General features: G+C 48.0%; 2 protein-coding genes across 2 annotated transcripts; both read right to left on the minus strand.

Moving 5' to 3' along the window:
• Positions 1-9,172: 9,172 nt before the first annotated feature.
• Positions 9,173-13,722, minus strand: LOC116743328. Its single transcript, XM_032611718.1, has 2 exons — positions 11,468-13,722; positions 9,173-10,922 (listed from the first exon to the last, which is right to left on the minus strand). The coding sequence occupies exon 2, from the start codon at positions 10,907-10,909 to the stop codon at positions 10,109-10,111; it is 801 nt and encodes a 266-aa protein (XP_032467609.1). The 5' UTR covers positions 10,910-10,922; positions 11,468-13,722; the 3' UTR covers positions 9,173-10,108.
• Positions 13,723-15,242: 1,520 nt separating this feature from the next.
• On the minus strand, positions 15,243-18,847 carry TMEM35B (transmembrane protein 35B). The gene is made up of 3 exons (XM_032615967.1): positions 18,718-18,847; positions 17,128-17,308; positions 15,243-16,151 (listed from the first exon to the last, which is right to left on the minus strand). Exons 1-3 carry the CDS (start codon positions 18,823-18,825, stop codon positions 16,054-16,056), a joined length of 387 nt encoding a protein of 128 aa, XP_032471858.1. The 5' UTR covers positions 18,826-18,847; the 3' UTR covers positions 15,243-16,053.
• Positions 18,848-19,748: the final 901 nt, after the last annotated feature.

A 19,748-nucleotide genomic window follows, 5' to 3' on the forward strand; every position in this document is an offset into this window, starting at 1 on the left:
TGCCCTCTACCACCATCTTCTCTCTTCTCTCTGGCTCTCCATTACAAGCATATTGGAATTTTGATTGATCTCATCATTTGTGTTCTTTTCTTAATTTTTTTTGTTCTTTATTCTCTTTGTATTTCTATTTAGATATTTTCTGTTGACGTTTCTTGAATTTTATAATCTATGTCCAATCTGCTGTTAAATCTATCCAATGAGTTCTTAATTTCAGGCACTGTAATTTTCAGTCCTAGAATGTTTATTTGATTCCTTTTCTTTCTTTTTTTTCAAGTAAAGAAAGGAAACTCAAGTTTATTTTTCATTTTCTTGGTAAATGGTGATGCATGGGGGTTTTACACAAAAATGAGCTACAGGCTCAACTTGGAAGCCCCAGCTCCAACCAGTCATCTTCCCTCAGTCCTCATCAGGAGGTAGTTCCAGAAGGAACTCTCCCTTCAAACAACATTCTCTGTACCATTTGCAGTGGAAATCTGTGAGCACTTCTTTTAACAGAGGATATAAGCTATTGTCCCTGTTTGTTTAAACCTGTCCCATCTCTTAATAACAGCAGCATTTTCAGAATTGTCAATCCACTTGGTTGGCCAGAGGAACCTGTTTTTTCAGCACATCCTCTTGTTTTACTTAAAATTCATAATGCAGAAGATTAGTTATAACACAAAATCTCAAACATCTCCACTTCTGACATTGTACTACTAGTTTATTTCTGTTGTTACATTCCAGCTTCTCTGTTTTGTTTTGAAAAATATATAGATGTAAATTCATTTTTACATGTCTAAATTTCCTATTCAATATTCAGAAGTAGATGTAAAGTTTTGTGTCTGTCCTGAGTGTGTGACCAGTGCTTAGATGCCACATTTTATATTCCATTATATTGCTCTTTATTCCTACAGCATTGTAAAAGCAAATCTACTCAAAGAAGTCCAAATTAAAAACAAAGTCTTCAAAATGAGCATTTAATCTTCAAATATTAGTTCCACCACAATAGTAAGAATTAGCACCACCACCCATTGACACCTTTTTATATCCAAGTATTATATGAGACACCTTACGGATACTGTCTCATCCTTTACATCTGGGTAAAACTGAGCATGTGAGGGGGCAGTACTTTGCCAAGGTCCTATATCTGGAACATGGTGGGGCTGGGATTTCATCCTAGGTCTCTCAAACTCCAGATCCCATGCTTTCCCCCTCTGTATCCCATGCTTCTGTCATGCCTTAATTTCCAAGAAAAATTTAACAATTCAAGCAAAATAACTTGAACTAACTGGAATATTAGATTTTTCATTTTCTTTCAAATCACAGTAATACATCATTTTTTTCCTCAGTTGACATTTTTACAAAGACAGTTTGCTCATACAAGTGACCCCTTCCCCATGAAAACTGCTGCTGTTTTTGAATTTTCAAAGGTAACCTACCCCATCTCTGATTCCCTCTAATGCCCCAGGACAGAAACCCTGGCAGGCTGCAACTAAAAAGGTTATTTGACCCCTCATTGTCTTAAGTGCCTGTAAATACCAATAAAGTATTTGATGACAGACTTTTCTTACGTTGTTGCCATCAGTGTTGAAACGCTAATGATTCTTTCTTCCCAGAAAAATTACCTTGGTAAAAATTTACCTTGTAACATTAATTACTCATGTTTATTGGTAGATTTGCTTCTAGCAAGAGCTCGATTAATTTGTTTTACTTTTTTTCTTTTCTTCTTTTTTTTTTTGCGGTACGCGGGCCTCTCACTGTTGTGGCCTCTCCCGTTGCGGAGCACTGGCTCTGGACGCGCAGGCTCAGCGGCCATGGCTCACAGGTTCAGCCACTCCGCGGCATGTGGGATCTTCCCGGACCGGGGCACGAACCCGTGTCCCCTGCATCGGCAGGCGGACTGTCAACCACTGTGCCACCAGGGAAGCCCTGTTTTACTTTTATATATAGTTTTTTGACTGGGTGAAATTATATGTGTCAATTCTGCTTATTAACTGTTATTCTGTTAATAAAAGAATCCCAATTTTTGCCAATATTACCTTCTCTCTATTGTTCTCAAATCAATCACTTGATTCCTTTTTGGGAATTTCAATTCTCCATTGAAAATGTCTATTTTTAATTCATTTTGTCCATATTTTCCTCTATTTTCTTTAATCATTTTAATTAATTATAATTATTTAAAGTCCTTGTCTTGGGGACTTCCCTGGTGGCACAGTGGTTAAGAATCTACCTGCCAGTGCAGGGGACACAGGTTCAATCCCTGGTCCAGGAAGATCCCACATGCTGCGGAGCAATTAAGCCCAGGCACCACAACTACTGAGTCTGTACTCTAGAGCCCACGAGCCACAACTACTGAGCCCATGTGCCACAACTGCTGAAGCCCACACACCTACAGCCCATGCTATTCTACAAGAGAAGCCACCGCAATGAGAAGCCCATGCACTGCAACGAAGAGTAGCCCCCACTCGCTGCAACTACATAAAGCCCGCACGCAGCAACAAAGACCCAATGCAGCCAAAAATAAATTAATTAAAAATAAATAAAGTCTTTGTCTTATACTCCAACATCTGGATCATGTATTGATCAGTTTTTATTGTCTGTCTGATGATCAGTCTCATTTTCCTACCTCTTTGCATGTCTAGTGACTTTTTATTGTGTGCCAGACATTGTTAAAGTCATGTAGAAGGTCTGTATGATATCTCCTATCACAGAAAGTTCCATCTTTCCTCTGTTAGGCAGACAGGATAAGGGACTGGTCACCTCAATCCAGTTACAAGTTAACTATGACAGAGCTGGGTGACAGTTTCAGTATGATTCAGTCCACCTCCGACTCATTCTTGCTTTCAGGTTGGGCTTTCCTGGGCTTTTGACTGAGTCTAATGGCTCTCTGTCTCCCCAATCCTGAAAGGCTCACTGGAGATTCGGTTCTGCCCTTTAGAGGCTCTGCACCTGGCACTTTAGCTTTTTTTCCTACCTCCTCTTTACTCCCACAGCTTCAAAGTCTAGAAATTTTCTTGAGGGGAATATCAGCTATGTTTTTGCATCAGGCCTCATTCCTCTAATTGGACTTTGTGTCCTAAGCATCTCAAGATTATAAGAGATTTCACTTGGCCTTTTGGAAGCCCTCTGCTTAGCTTCCCAGCCTTTCACACTCAGACTCAGAACTCAGAAAATGTCCTATGGTTACAAACAGCTGTGTTTTCGAGTCCCCAGTTTCTCACAACAGCCCCACTTAACTGCCAAAAGACATGTGGTTCCTTTTTCTACCAATATAAGGTCTCTGCATGGGTCAAGCTCAATACTCAACTCACGCACAGAATGAGCAAATGTTCCCAGGGAAGAAAACATCCAGTGACTATCAACTCAACTTAGAAGGGATACTCCCTATCTGAATTCCAATTCTTCTAGTCATTGTTGCTTCCACAGCTCTTCAGTATCTTTAAAATATGGTATTTGTAATTTATTTGGCTTTTTCCAGTTATTGCAACCAGAGTACAGTATGTATTAGGGTGCTATACCCTATGCAAATCAGAATTCCAAAATACAAGTCTGATTTGAATGAAGAACGAAAAAACAGCTTTCAGTTTTGAACATTGATTTAAAAGATTGCCAAGGGGTTTCCCTGGTGGTGCAGTGGTTGAGAGTCCGCCTGTCGATGCAGGGGACGTGGGTTCATGCCCCGGTCTGGGAAGATCCCACATGCCGCGGAGCGGCTGGGCCCGTGAGCCATGGCCGCTGAGCCTGCGCGTCCGGAGCCTGTGCTCCACAACGGGAGAGGCCACAACAGTGAGAGGCCCATGTACCGCAAAAAAAAAAAAAAAAAAAAAAAGATTGCCAAGGATAAATCTATGGTCATGGTGCTAATGTGATTAACAAAGAAAGGTATACAAGGCAAAAGTCGAGCCAAAAATCCAGAAATATTCTTTGGCCAAGTATTGTACATAATTTGGGTTTACTAAAAGACATAGTTTCAATTGTGCTGATAGCAATGACATTTTTTGGAGTAATTCAAAGATTATACGCCATATTTTCTGGACATGCCCAAAGATAGAATATATTGATGAAACACATCAAATATGACCTCAGAACCACTCTCAGACACATGGTAGAAATCTCAACTAAATGCCATTAAATCAATTACATTTAATTTACTTAAGATATGATATGTATCAGAAAAGTTAAATGAAACAAATAAAATTCTCCAATAAAGAACAAACCATGTTCATTGGTGGAAAAATATATTAATTTTAAAGAGATATTAGTAAAAAAAAATGTTAGTAAAAGTTTATAGAAACATAAGAGTTACCTATTTCACTTTTATTTATTTATTTATTGGCTGCGTCGGGTCTTTGTTGCTGCGCGCAGGCTTTCTCTAGTTGGGGTGAGCAGGGGCTACTCTTTGTTGCAGTGCCCAGGCTTCTCATTGCCATGGCTTCCCTTGTTGCAGAGCACGTGCTCTAAGCACGCGGGCTTCAGTAGTTGTGGCGAGTGGGCTTCAGCCCGAGGCCTCCGTAGCTGTGGCTCACAGGCTCTAGAGCGCAGACTCAGTAGCTGTGGCACACGGACTTAGTTGCTCTGCCGCATGTGGGATCTTCGCGGACCAGAGCTCGAACCCGTGTCCCCTGCATAGGCAGGCGGATCCTTAACCACTGTGCCACCAGGCAAGTCCCTGGACTGTTATTTTAAAATAACAGAAAATGACGACTCGTTGCTAAATTTGTTCAGATCTCTCTTCAATCAAGGTTATACCTCAATCTATAGTACCCAAAAAGTAGTCTGTATAAAAATTAGTTTTGAGATTTTATGTCTGTGAATCTTATTCATTGTCAGACATTTTCCTTTCATTGTTCTAATTGCCTCATATTTTATTGAAACCTCACTTTGGTTGTACATTTCACATGCAGTGTTTCTCAGTTTCAAAAAAAAACATTTTCTGATATGTATAGATATATGTTTTAGTTTTAAAAGTGAAATAGGGGCTTCCCTGGTGGCGCAGTGGTTGGGAGTCCACCTGCCAATGCAGGGGACAAGGGTTCGAGCCCTGGTCCGGGAAGATCCCACATGCCACGGAGCAACTAAGCCCGAGCACCACAACTACTGAGCCTGCACTCTAGAACCTGTGAGCCACAACTACTGAGCCCGAGTGCCACAACTACTGAAGCCCGCCTGCCTAGAGCCCGTGGTCTGCAACAAGAGAAGCCACCGCAATGAGAAGCCCGTGCACCGCAACGAAGAGTAGCCCCCGCTCGCCGCAACTAAAGAAAGCCCGGGTGAAGCAACAAAGACCCAACCCAGCCATAAATAAATAAATAAATAAGTAAAATTAAATAAATAAAATAACAGTAAATTATTGAAATTTTTGAAAAAAAGAACTTAAGAATTTCTGTATGAGTATAGAAATGGCTTGAAGAAATGGTAAAAAATATTTATATTATGAATACGGTGATTTATATGATGAAATTAAAATAATTAAATTTTCTGTAATAATAATTTATCATACACCACCCAAATACAATGTTTGAACATAATATGTAAAATTAGATTCTCTCATCTTTGATAATTTGCTGATTTTCAGTCTTGAAAACCACAACTTTAAATGTATTTTTCTGTTCTGTCATTATGAAGGTATATTTTTCAAGGAAGATGAATGGAATGCATTTCACTTAAAAATGTGTTTGCTTAATTTATAACTTGTAAATATTTAGACATATAGGATCTGGGCCTCCTTCTGCACGCTCACCCAGAACCCCACCAATGCTAGGGGCCAGCGTGAGCCCAGCACCCCAACCACAAGTACATTTCAGAGCTAGCCTGGTGCTCACGGAAAATTAAGGGCAAAGAAGCATGATTTAACGACAGCATTAGGGCCAGATGGTGGGCATGTTCCATACAGCAGAGGGAAAGGGCAGGCCTGGGAAAGCCCTGGAGTGATTGGTCTGGGGAGGAGGTCCCAGTCCCTGAAGCTGGAATGTAGTCCATGGAGCTGGTTTCAGGACCAGTGAAAGACAGCTGCAGCCACAGGGGTATCTGCAAAACCCAGAGGGAAAACACTATCCTCCTTCCAAGGCTAGAGGAGAAGGAAATAGATGTCAAGGCAAAGAATCAGCTGCAGAGAGAGCGCCTGGGGCCAGGGCCTGAATACAATAGAGAAATCAAGCTGAGGTGTGACAGGCTTCCTGCAGGGGCAGGCGAGGCTGGTCCGGAGGGGCGGACTCAGGAAGAGCAAGCAGGGTCACTGAAGAAGCACGGCTGGCTGAGGGGCCCTAGGCTGGCGTGTGCAGAGCCGAGGACCTGGACCAGCCCTAGCCAAAGGCAGGAACAGGCTTGGGCTGGGTTCAGAGACCTGGACAGTAATTGAGCTGAAGGAGAGACCGGGTTCCAGCAGGAAAGGAAGCGTTCTTCATTCTGTGTCAGGCGCATCTTCTCTGCACCACGTTTGGACCCCACAGCTACAGGGTGTGGCCTGGGTGGGTAGGGGTGGGAATTGGGCGTTCCTGGCCCTACAAGAGGTAGCGGGGTCCAGGGCATACTGAAAACATACCCTAGATTCCCCCAGCTGCTGGGAACAGTTGGCAGATGAGTTTTCCCTGGATCCTGGAGAAAGAGGGTGTCCAGCATCTAATCAAGGACCAACCTGGGCTCCCTCTTCTCCATCCTGGACTGAGGGAGGGTCTTGGGTCAAATTCTTGAAAGTTTAGAATAAATAAGGCAAAAAGAATCCAAAAGGATTGACAGTACAAAGCCGTCTGTTCTCTCATCCCTCAGGCTCTTTGCCTCTGGGTCCTCACCCCAGGTTCCTACTCTCCTGAATCACCAGGGAGAGGGGAGGGTGATTCCCAAATGCACTAACTCCAAACAGAGGCCTTCCTTCCACTGTGTCTGAGCTCCCAGAGGCAATCGACTCTCAAGTTCTTTTTCCTCAGGTCAGACACAGAAGACTAAGTTAGACCTTTCCCAAAGGAAACTGACTACTAAGGGAAAAGTCACATCAAAAGCAAGATAGTACAAGACCACGGGGATGGATGATGCCACAGGGAATCATTTTTTTATTTGAACAGAATCAAATTTGGCCTCAGGGGATTCAGCTGGCTCTAGCGTGGACACGAGATCATTTCTCAGAGACCCAGCTTTGCACAGCCCCTGGGGCCAAGCAATTCATTCCACCAGAGCAAGTGAATTCATGACGTGGGCCCAGGCTGCCTCCTGGCCTTGGCCTGAGATGATGGTCAGTGTTGCATGGAATGAGCCAACCTAATTCCCAAGAAAGGAGAGATGACAATTACTGTGGACTTACCAATGTGTATTTGGGCTTTTGTTTAATTCCTCTAGCAAGCAAGACAGGCGTTTGGCTGGTATGAGGTCTCAGGTGATACCCTTTCCCTTCCCACTTCTGCCCCCACTGGCAGGTTTCAGATATGGAGGAGACTGAGAAGCCTTCTAGGAAAAAGAAACAAATTAACCATGCCCACAGTTGAAATGCAGACAGGAGTCCAGATTCAAGAAGGAGGCAGGTGACAATATCCAGTCCTAGTGAGGGTGTGATAAAACAGGGACTGTTACGAGCTGTTGATGGGTGTGTAATTGGTGCTACATTTTTGGAGGCAATTTGGTGATTTAATTAAACCATTTAAGTGCACACACATACTCCTTGACGCAGCAATTTCACTGCCAGGAATTTATTCTACAGATTTACAAGTAGGCAAAGATTTGTGGACAGGGACACTCAATGCATTATTATTTATCACAGTAAAACAAATGCCCAAGGGGTGGGATAGGGAGGGTGGGAGGGAGACGAAAAGAGGGAGGAGAAATGGGAATATATGTATAGCTGATTCACTTTGTTATACAGCAGAAACTAATACACCACTGTAAAGCAATTATACTCCAATAAAGATGTTAAAAAAAAAACGCCCATCAACAGGGGGACCAATTGAGTGAAATCAATACTCTGCATCTATTAAAAAGAATGAGGTAGATCTATATGTGCTGATATAAAAAGAGGTACAAGATACATTAAATGAGGAAAAGTGCAGAAGAGCCTTGTAACACTATCCCATTTGTGGCTTTCTGAAGGAAATTGACTATACTTATATCTGTACTGTAATGGAAAATCTCTGGAAAGATACAACAAGAAACTGTGAATGGTGGTTACCACTGGGGGAAGCTTTATTTTTGATTTTGCATTTTTCTCTACTGCTTTGAATTTCTTTTCATGAACATGTATTATTTTTTAAATGTAAAAGAAAACAGTTAAAGAAGGAATAAGGGAACAATGAAAGGTAATGTATCAAAAATTAAAGAAATTTCTCAAACTTACCATTAGAAGGCAAATTCAGCAATAGGACCTGAGGTCAGTAAGACATGGTAGCTGATTGGTGAACCCTTCCTGACCCATCTGACTTGGCAACATGAACACGCTGCCCTCACTCATTAAGCTTGAGACCCAAGCAGTCTTGTTATGGGGCTCCCTATAACATGGCCGAGGAGAGGGAGTGGTTCCCTTAGCAGTTGAAGCCAACTGCTAAGTCATCAAGGCACGAGGAGGGAAAGCACTGGTGGCCAGAACCATTGCCAGGGATTTGCACCCAGTGACAGAGTCCCGGCTCAGCTGAAGCGGAAGGCAGCAAGTCTGGCGGATCCCTGTCCCAGCTAATGGCAGGATGGATCTCCAGCTTGGTTATCACCAAGTCTTGGCACAGGACTCTGGGGACAGTGGAGGTGATGGCAGAGTCATGGGTAACCAGCAACTGCAGACGGAAGCAATCATCAGGACTGGTTCAAGAATGCATCTGGGGGCTTCCCTGGTGGCACAGTGGTTGGGAGTCTGCCTGCCGATGCAGGGGACGCGGGTTTGTGCCCTGGTCCGGGAGGATCCCATGTACCGCGGAGCGGCTGGGCCCGTGAGCCGTGGCCGCTGAGTCTGCGCGTCCGGAGCCTGTGCTCCGCAGCGGGAGAGGCCACAGCGGTGAGAGGCCCGCGTACCGCAAAAAAACAAAAACAAAAACAAACAAACAAAAAGAATGCATCTGGTAATACAAGCTTGGAGAATCCCAGAAACACTTGAGGAAAATCTACTGGAGACTAGAATGTCTAAGTGAGTCCTTGAGCATTTTAAGCTAATGATATTCAGGTTTCATGCATTCATCTGACATACTGAGGTCTTACTACATGCAAGGGACAGTAGCAAGCAGTAAATAAGACAAACATGGAATTTATTAAGTTGAATTGGATGAAAGTAAAAACTGCCACTATTCAACCCTTTTGGGTCTACAAAAATGGCACTCTCTTATGGATCGACATAAATACAGAGAAAAAGAACAACAGAAAAAAAAAAAAAGAACTAACCAGTTAATTGCTTGATTGCAATTGTGGAAAGAGCTATAAAGGAACAACCAGATCTAACCCAGTCTAGGGAATGGTGTATGTGGTGCTGGTCAAGAAAGGCTTCCCTACAGCTACGTTTGAAGAAGTGAGAATGGAAAGGAATTAACTTAGCAAAGGAGACAGAGGGACATCATTCCTGGCAGTCAGTTGCAAAGGCTTTGAAGAGGAGGAAACTGGTCTGTTCCAGGGACTGATAAGGTGACTCAACCCACGGAGACGGGCAGATGTGGTAGAGGAGAAGAGGGAAAATGAGGATGAGAGGATGCTGAGAGAGAAGCAGGAGGCAGTTAGCCCTTGTAGGCCCTGTTTAGGACTTTGGGGTTTATCCCCAGAGATTTTGAAAGCAATGGCATATTATCTGTATCCAAACACTGGCAAAGTCTAGGAAACATTCGGGTCAACAAAGAATGTTCTTTCCCCTTTTGACAGAGCCCGGAGGTCTACAACTACAGGCGGCTAGTATGTGGCTGCGTCAGGACTGGAGTCTAGGTCCTTGCAAAGAGCTTTCACCACCCAGGACGCCACTGGGAGGGTGGCAGGGGTGAAGCAGGCAGCAGGCCAGGGGGCTCTCTAGGAGGAGGCCATGGAGGCCAAGGAGACCGAGTGTGCCCCGGACCTCCCTACCCCCGGGAGGCAGCTCAGCGCCCAGCAGTCCTGGCAGAAGCTGTGCACAGAGAAGCAGTAGATGAGCGGGTCCAAGCAGTTGTTGAGACTCAGCAGCGCCAGGCTGAGGGTGTGCAGGACGTCAAGTGTGGAGGTGGCCTGGCACCCTCTGTCGTCGCGGCCCACGGTGCCCTCCTGCCCGGCCACCCAGGGCGCCAGCAGCAGGTGGTAGGGCGCCAGGCACAGGGCAAAGACCAACAGGTGCCCGAGCACCATGGTCCTGGCCGCGCGCCGGTTTGTACCGGCTGGGGCGAGGGCCGGGCCCGGGCCCGAGGGCGCCGCGAGCACCCGCGCCAAGCTCACATAGGCCGCAAGCACCAGCAGGAAGGCGGCGGGGAAGAAGGCCACGGTGGCGTAGGCCAGGCCCGCGCTGGCGCTGCCCGGCCTGGGGCGCAGCGCATGCGGGGTGGCCAGCGAGGGTGCGGCACAGGCCTGGCCAGCCAGCTGGGCAGCAGCACACGTGGCGCGGGCGGGGCCCTAGCGGCGCAGGGCTGGGTGGGCACACCGAGCCGCAGCGGCACACGCTGGTGAGCACTGCGAAGGCCAAGGCTGCGTAGGTGGACACGCAGTAGGTGGTCCCGGCCACGCGGCAGGCAGCCTCCGGGAAGGGCCAGTGGGTCAGGCCCAGGTAGTAGGTGAGCCACAGCGTCAGTGTGAGCATGACGAGCACGTCGGCCATGGCCAGGTTGAGCAGGTGGAGACGCAGGGCCTGGCCCAGGCGCCTGCCGCGGCGGACGAACACTGCCAGGGCCGCCACGTTGGCCGGCAGCCCCAGGCCCGGCACCAAGGCGTAGGCTGTGGGCACCACAATGAAGCCAGCAGGGTCGCCCCAGGGGCTGCGGCCGCCAGCACCAACACCCAGGTCCCCAGCGCTGCTGTTCATCTCGGACCTTGGGCTAACAAGAGGAAGAGAGGTCACCATGGAGGTTAGCCATACAAGAGCCCTCCATCCCGCCTTCCCCCACCCGACCCCCGTCCTCTTTTCCTCAGTCGGTGGTGGTGGGAAGCCCGGCGAGGGGCTGAGGCCTGAGCACAGCCAGCACCAGCTGAGGATGGACAGGAGGGGATGGGCTCCAGAGTTATCTGAAGTAGAATGAGCTTGGTGACAAGATGTAGAAAATGAGGAAGAGACAGGAATCCCAGGTAGTTTGGAAATTTCCAACCCTGGTGACTGGGAGGGTGAAGGTGTCCCTCACAGATGGTGTACGGTTCTGATTTGTGGTGCCCAGGTATGTGCATTAATAAGCCTAAGCAAGGCTGAGCCAACAGGGAGTTATGGAGAAACCAGGCTGGAATATAGGGTCCTTCCTAGAAAAAGCCCAAGCCTCCCTGCTCCAGTGCCATCCAGATCAGTAGGGGGGAGAGTGAGGCGTGGATGGAGTTATGGACTTAGGATGCAGTGACCCAGAGGCAGGCCCATGCACAGTGACCTTGGACTTACCTTGGTGAAGGTCCTCTCCTGGAGCTTGCCTGGAGCACCCTGGGCAGAGCTGAAAAGGTTTCACATCTCACAGGCCTTCCAGTCTTATTTCCTTCCCCCTTGCCTTTTGACCACAAAGAAGTCCTGGGTCTGATTTAAAACTTTGGACAGCAAATCAAAGAGCACAGACCCGGGAATCAGGCAGATCCTAGATACACACATTTATCTGCCATATGACCTCAGGCAGATTACTCAGCTTCACTGAGCCTGTCTTCTCTGCTGTAAAATGGAGATTAAAACACCTACCTCACAGTGTTGTTGGGGGGATTATGAGAAAACATAAGTAAAACTCTGAGCACTGGCTGACACTGGGGAGATACGCTCCCTTCCCCTCTAGGCAGCACAGAGATAAATGTGTACACTCACACAGGCACACACACAGCGTTAGAGACACGGACACCCCAGTCAAACACAACAGCACAAACACATCTGGGCATATTCCCCCTCTCCCCAAGGGGGATAAGTGCACAAGCCAATGTCCTGTTCCTATTTGTGGCACATAGTCACACTCCTAGGGTGTTTCAAAACATGGTTCCTCCAATACCAAAATTTGTACTCCTACCTTTGAATCTCTCAGGCTCCAGTCCTTTCTGGGACCCTGAGTGAGTGTATTCCCTTCTGCCCCTCGCGCTCAGCTCGGCCCACCATGGCTCTGGCCCTAACCATCCCACCCTGAACCTCTCCCCGCCTTCCCACCAGATCACTCCTCTCTTACCTCTTGCTGCTCTGGCTGCTGCAGATCTCTTTGGGTTCCTGGGGGCCTGGGTTTAAGGAGCTGAGACAGATCAGAATCCACTGCCACCCACGTATCCTAGGCCCTCCCATCAACTGACTAATCCCCAGACACGACATGAAGAATGGGCTCAACAGCTGGAAGGGCTGGAGTCCACCTGTGGCAGCTGTGAGCAGGGTTTATGGGGTGCAGCCAGGGCCCCAAGGGAAGGGAATGTCATTGCAAGGCAAGGGGGCACAGGGAGGGAGATAGCAAAGTATAAGGAAGGCCTCGCAGCTGAATGTCATTGTGCCGACCTGACCAAGCCTTAGGCTGTGGTTTGGGGGGCCCATTTCCTAAGGCCTGGCTTCTCCTTGGGGTGAGGCAGCACAGCTAAAGCTGAAGATACTCCTGCTGCTGTCAATCCCAACTGCTCCTCCATACCAGCTGGCCAGCCTACTCTTCCAGCACCCTGCCTTTCCTGAAGCTGCTGGGTGGGCCCTACAGCCAAGCTTGAAGGGCCCTGTGGCTGCTAAATCAGCTTACAGGCCAAGCCTCGGTAAATAGGAGCCTTCAATCTAATACCAGCTGTGTGAGGTTTTACTCAAAGTCCTGGTTGGAGACAAGCTGGCTATGGAATCCTGGAAGGGGTGGGGATGGTAAGAGGCCAAGATCCCAGGGTTTCCAGGCTCTACTTTCAAGGGCTTCAAAATTTTCATGCAGAAGGGCAATTCTGGGAAGCAAAGGAGATTTAATTACATTGAACCGATCATCCCATCTACCTTCAAGTTGAAGAGCAGGGGTGCCACACCTGCCCACTTCCAACTTTGGCAACTGGTGCAGTGTAAAGTGTGGGTTCTGGAGTCAACCAGGTCTTAATTCTAGTCTCAGGTCTGACACATAGGCACTTAAGCTTTCTGAATCCATTTTCTCATCTGTAGAACTGCTATTTAATAACAAACGCTATTTAATAATAGCATTTACTGAGCACTTATTATGTACCAGGCACTATTGTAAACACTAACTCACTAAATCTTCACAGCAACTCTATGAAAATATTTGCCATTGTTATCCATATTTGCAAATAAGCTAATAAGTGGCACTATCTACTCTCTCCCTTCTTCTTTGCTGACCACTTGACCAGTGTGGGTAAATCTTAACTTGTCTAAGTCCAACTTGGAAATTCCATTCTCCTTGCCAGTGATTGGTCTAAGAATGGAAATGTGACATAATTCTGTACAGTGGGATGCAAGGGGAAACCTAGGGTCTTCTAAGAGAGCTTTCCTCTTTCTTTTCACCTTTGGATATTATGTGCAAATGTGTTGTCTGGAGCTGCTTCAGCTATTTTGTAACCCTGAGGGCAGAAGTCAATAAATTGAAAGCAGCACAACTACTGAGCCTGCGCTCTAGATCCCACGAGCCACAACTACGGAGCCTGTGAGCCACAACTACTGAAGCCCAGGCGCCCAGAGCCCGTGCTCCACAACGAGAAGCCACCACGATAAGAAGTCCGCACACCGCAACGAAGAGTAGCCCCCACTCGCTGCAGCTAGAGAAAGCCCACGCACAGCAACGAGGACCCAATGCAGAGAAAAATAAATAAATTTATTTTTTTAAAAAAAAGAAACTGAAGCTATGTTATCTCTGGACCTCTTATGTGACAGAAAGTTTCCTTATTGTTTTGACACACTGTACATGTAGTATACATATACTACTACATATATATGTATTAATATACATATATATGTATACACACATACACACACACACACACACACACACACACTCCTAACTATTATGAGAGATTGCATCACTGTGCTTTCAGACACAAGAAGACCTAACTAAGAGTGCTAGCTTACCTGAGGTTCCCAGCTCGTCAGTGTCAGAGCAGAAATTACCCTTCTATAGTGAAGATGAAATGGAGTAATATACATAGACTTCTCTCACTCCTGTGGGCTCCCAAAAGCCATTCCCTAACCCCCAAAGCAATTTGTAGGCTGGTGGCTAGAGTATTTGCATAAATAAATGATTTCTTTTTCTTCACTATTTTCCCTTATGGAGGTACATCACTTCCCAAAAGAACCCCACTGAGGTGAAGATGGTTGGTGATGTGATAGTAGGTACCCTAACATGGTCACTTGCCCTCAAGAATTGTCTCTCACACACACCCTTCTGACTCCCTAGGACCTCTGGGATTCATCACAGGTTCTGGCACTGCTTTAACATGCAGCATGCCTTAGAGTTGGCTGTCCCCTGCCTCCATCTAGGTGTCCAAGGAGCACTTCCCTGGCAGTTTCAGGTCCTGTAAAATGACTTAATGCCCATCTCTGTTAGCTTTACAACTCTCAAGTGCACAAGATAAAAAGGAATGGGAGGGGGCTTCCCTGGTGGCGCAGTGGTGAGAGTCTGCCTGCCAATGCAGGGGACACAGGTTCTAGCCCTGGTCTGGGAGGATCCCACATGCCACAGAGCGACTGGGCCCGTGAGCCACAACTGCTGAGCCTGCGCATCTGGAGCCTGTGCTCCGCAACAAGAGAGGCCGCGACAGTGAGAGGCCCGCGCACTGCGATGAACAGTGGGCCCCGCTTGCCGCAACTGGAGAAAGCCCTTGCGCAGAAACGAGGACCCAACACAGCCAAAAATAAATTAATTAAAAAAAGGAATGGGAGGGACGTCCCTGGTGGTACAGTGGTTAAGAATCTGCCTGCCAATGCAGCGGACACAGGTTCAATTCCTGGTCCAGGAAGATCCCACATGCTGTGGAGCAACTAAGCCCGTGAGACACAACTACGGAGACCCCATGCCACAACTACTGAAGCCCACGCGCCCTAGAGCCCGCGCACTCTAGGGCCCACATGCCGCAACTACTAAGCCTGCGTGCTCCAACTACTGAAGCCCGTGCGCCTAGAGCCTGTGCTCCGCAACGAGAAGCCACCGCAATGAGAAGCCCGTGCACCACAACAAAGAGTAGCTTCCGCTCACCACAACTAGAGAAAGACCGCGTGCAGCAACAAAGACCCAACGCAGCCAGAAACAAATAAAATTTAAAAGAAAAAAAAAGAATGGGGAGTACCTCACGTGGCTCAGCAGGCAGAAGCAGGTATACTCAGTACTCTGCCGTACTCGATGTGTAAATTCTGAGCATATAATAAAAACCTTAAAAACGTGCATGCCTTTTGAATCAGCACCCTCACTTCTAGGGAAAGAAAATAAATATGCAGAGATGATTAACTGTGAGGTTTACAATAGTTAAAAAACTGGGAATAATCCAAATGTTTCTCATTGGGGGCTTGTATAGATACATTACAGTACATCCTTACAATGGAATACTACGCACCCATTAACACCAATGAGGTAAAACAGAGAATGGTATTACAGTGTATTAGGTTTAAAAAGCAGATAATAAAGTAGTATATATGGTCTCATTTTCATTTAAAAAAAATCTGTATAAAGCCACAGAAAAAAACTGGGAGGTACAGTTATACAAAGGAATTGAAAGTAGTTATTTGGGGGCATTAAAAGTTTGGGTGATTTAAATTTATTTTCTATTTTCACATGACATGAGGAATGCTAGAATATGTAACATGTACCCCTCAAAAAAGAGCAGTAAATGTCCAAGAGACAAAGCAGAGCCAGGTAGACCAGATGTCTACTTCAACGCTGGCCAACTTTGGGTGTACTGCTAACAAGGTGACACTCTGTGTTCCACCATGTTCCTGCTTTGGCAGTGACATGGCATGAGGAGGCAAGACAGACTCTACTCCCAGGATTCCTTGAATGCACTTGGAGACTTCCTCCTAGGGTGTCTGAACATCTTTTTAGTTTGGACTAAGAGCTAGCAGATATCCAGCAGCAGCAGGAGCCCCAGGCAGACGATGGCTGGGATGCAGGTGTTCAGTGATTCTTTCAGAGACACCAAAGTGAAGATAGCCCCTGGAATGGAAAATGAGGTCCCTGAGGCTCCCTGGGAATGCTCAGGAGATCCAGGAGCTCAGGGCCCTCCAGCCAAGGCTGACCCACTCCACCTTAAGCCCTCTCTTGAACACTGCCCCCCACCAACACACACACCCTAAACTAGGTACACTCATCTCTCTGACCTCCCAGAGAAAGCAGAACCAGAAATCAGAAGTTTCGTGAACATAGACCCTCTCAGATGGCAAGAAACAGCAACAATCCAACCAAACAGGGCAAGGTGAGTAGGTGGGCATTTTGGAACAGATTCTCCCTGATCCTTCTCCTTTCTCAATCCTAGTGGAGGGAAGAAGGCCCAGGGATTGGTGGTGGAGGTAGTGGGAAAGATCTGAAAATGAAGGAAGCTGTGGAAATGGAAAGAAAGCCTGGAAGAAGGGTGGTAGTGGCAGCAGCAATGGTGACACAAGGTCAGGGGACATAGAAGAGCCTGAAGATGTCTGGCCTTTGAAGCAGCAGCTGTCTTTGTACATCAGCAGTTCCTGTGGGCAGAGCCACTAAGAGGGGGCCCTCTAGGAATGCCTGCCACAGGGAAATCCTCTGCCTTTCTGGTCAGGGGGCCCGGCTTCCTTGCTCTCTGTTTCCACCTGCCAGACACATGAGTCCAGTGGCGGCTGCTACTCCATCCCCTCATCTCAGGGTAGGGGTAATGAGAAAGGGGTAGGGGCTTTTAGGTTACAATATATCCTTATAATGGAAATACCATGCAGCCAATAGAATTGATGACATAGAAGGTATATCTGACATAGAAGAGGGTTATAGTATATTAAGTTTAAAAAGCACCTAGCCTAGTCTGAAGACCATGGAAACTGCAATAGAGAAGGAAATGCTTCCGGTTCCAGAGGAAAAGAGTGGCAAAAGTAACAAGAACAGTCAGACTTTTTGCTATCACCCTCGCCTAGAAGTCCCCATTTCACCAGCCCAGTTGCACCCCCCTTACCCATCATGAGCAGTGTCAAAAGCAAGTTGCTGATCTCTTGCAGCATCGGTGGGCCCAGGACCAGCAGCAACCCAGCTAGCAGTTCCAGCCAGCCCACAGCCACTTGGTAGCTCATGGGATCTGGCTGGTAGCCGAACACCTTCAGCGGAAACACCTCAGCGAACTGCACGAACAGGGCTTTCTAGGGGTGGCAGGGAATGCCTGTCAGCCAGAGTCACCAAGGATCCACTGCCCAGATGCTCCACAGAGGCATTCTGTGCCAGTGCCCTCAACTCCCCCCGCAAAGGAGATACTACTCTAGGCCAGGTCCAGGGCTAAGGTCAGCCAGCCTGGAAAGGAGACGGCCTCCCTGGGAGGCTGAGCTTTGGAATCAGAAAACAGGCTTTACGCTCCAAGAAGGGTGGGATGGTGGTACAGAGATGGACTGATCTTCTCACCAGATTACAACCCAGCCCCAAATTCCGGGAAGAGGAAGCTAGGCTTGGGCTTTCTCATCTAGTGCCAAGGCCTTGGGAACTCCGGCACTTCTCTTTCTGTTTGGCCTGGTTTCTCTTCAGGCTACTATGCAGGGAATATTTGGTGAGGAGGAAGGGAATGGAAGGGGAGATTCTTGTTCATTAAACAGATTCTACTCAATATCATATGCTGGGACCTGGCTCTCATTGCAGTAGACAGAAGGGGAGTTGAAGGGGTCAAAGTGAGTGACTCAACTCGCTCGCTAAGTCAAGCTCTGTCCTGGGCCACATGACAACTTCACCTGGACCCTTAGGTTGGCTACCTTTGCTGGCTCTCCCACCTCAGCTCTACCTCCCCTACTCAGTGCTCTAAGGAAGAAACTTTAAGCTGTCCGGTTCTGAGGATGTACTTCCCCAAACAACCCCCCACCCTAAGCCAGGCCTGGAAGAAGGAAACTGGCAGAGATCTAGAAGTCTGGCTTATTTGAGGGACTGGGCAGATTGGTGGGTAGAAGGACATGACAGCTTTTCGGAGAGTCTGGAACTAGACAGGAAGTCGAAGGGTGACTTCTAGGCCTCCCTCTCAGGCTCTGGGAAGGGCTCTCTGGATTCTAAGTTAGGAGAGTATCTAAAGTTTGGGTCCTGCTTCTTGACTAGTTGTGTAACCTTTAGCAGATACACTTCACCTTCAGGGCAGGTTTCCTACTCTGACAAGCAGGGATTAATAAACCCCTGCCTCATGAACACCCCCAAGAACTCAAGCAAAGGAAGGAGGGCGCAAAGGGAGCTCGGTCCCTCTCCCTCCCCAAGGGTCCCAGAGTATTCCTCATCGGCTCTAGATTTGCCTGGGGCCAAAAATGCCCGAATGGAAGGGAATGTGACCGTCCCCTTCCAGGGAAAATCCAGTGAACTCGGAGGAACTCCCCAGGCAGGGGCCCACGCCTAAGTAGCTGTCCAGGTGCTCCCCCCAGCTCTAGCGCCGTCCGGCCCGAAGACAGGCGGGTCCGCGGGGCGCGGGCGGCCAGGGAGGGGCGGGGGCCGGCCAGGCACCTGGGTAACGGCCGGGGTCGCAGCCCCCGCCGCCCTGCGGCCAGTCCCCCGCCCAACCGTCCGCCGCCCACCCCGCGCCGCTCACCATCTGCTCTGACACCGGAGCCGAGATCTGCTCCGAGAGTTTGGCCGCCCCCGTGAGCGCGAAGAAGCCGCCCAACAGGACGCGCAAAGCCGCGAGCGGGAGCGCCATGGCCGCGTAGGCCTCCGCGACGCGCCCGCCTCAGGGTAGGCCCCGCCGAAAACCCGCCCCCTGCCGCCCGTCCGTTTCCTCCCTCCCGGGGCGGCCGGAAGACCTGCGCCAGAGCCGCCGCTCCTCGCCCCCAAGGGGGTTGCCGCCCTCTTTGGGGCCAGCACCGGCTGAGGGAGGAGACGGCGCTTGGGCAGGGCAGCCCCATCTCACAGATGGGGATACTGAGGCCCACTTGCTCTTAACTAAACGGGCCCCTCCGAATTCAGGGAAAGTCTCCCAGCTAGTATGGACAGAGTAGAATCAAACATGGGTATATGGACGTGACCTGCAGAAGAGCTCTGTTATGGTCAAAAGACGTTGCGCGGCGGGGGGTAGGGGGGGTAGGGGAGGAGGGAGTCGCTCCTGCCCTTGCCACACTAGCTTGGCGATCTGAGCTGTCACCTAACCTCTGCGGGCCTCAGTGGCGTCTGCATCTGTAAATGGGGATAATGCCGTTATCAGTTCCGAGCCTAGAGCAGGCCTAGCAGAACGCCTGGCACATGTAAGAACTCAGAATTATTTGTAAATTAGTAAATTTATGAAATTATTAAGAATAAATCAATAACTAGTAATTTTAAAATAAGTTGTTCTTTTCTATCATTGCCTGAAATGTATTTTCCCTCTTACATCTCTAAGCTGAAATTAAAATGGGAAAGGTGTTTGAAAATTCAGGTTCTTAAAGCCATGGGTAGAGAGGCTTTCACTGAACAAAACCCTACAGGCCACTCCTGGCCCATCTGCTTTTACCTGGAAATCTATCTAGACCTGGATGAGAAAACTATGACAAATTCAGAAAGCGCTCTGGTTTTACTCCCTTCCCCTCCCTCACCTAACAATGTTTGTTTGTTTACATTTTGTAATAAAAATTTTTAAGGCAGCTTTCA

This window comes from Phocoena sinus, chromosome 1 (assembly GCF_008692025.1).
Source record: "Phocoena sinus isolate mPhoSin1 chromosome 1, mPhoSin1.pri, whole genome shotgun sequence".
NCBI lineage: Eukaryota > Metazoa > Chordata > Mammalia > Artiodactyla > Phocoenidae > Phocoena > Phocoena sinus.

Coding starts and splice junctions, on each gene's coding strand:
- LOC116743328 (XM_032611718.1), bottom strand. CDS start 10,909: ATGAACAGCAGCGCTGGGGACCTGGGTGTTGGTGCTGGCGGCCGCAGC.
- TMEM35B (XM_032615967.1), bottom strand. CDS start 18,825: ATGGCGCTCCCGCTCGCGGCTTTGCGCGTCCTGTTGGGCGGCTTCTTC. Junction 17,309..18,717: donor CTCCGGTGTCAGAGCAGATG/GTGAGCGGCGCG, acceptor TGCCACCCCTAG/AAAGCCCTGTTCGTGCAGTT. Junction 16,152..17,127: donor TTTGACACTGCTCATGATGG/GTAAGGGGGGTG, acceptor TTTCCATTCCAG/GGGCTATCTTCACTTTGGTG.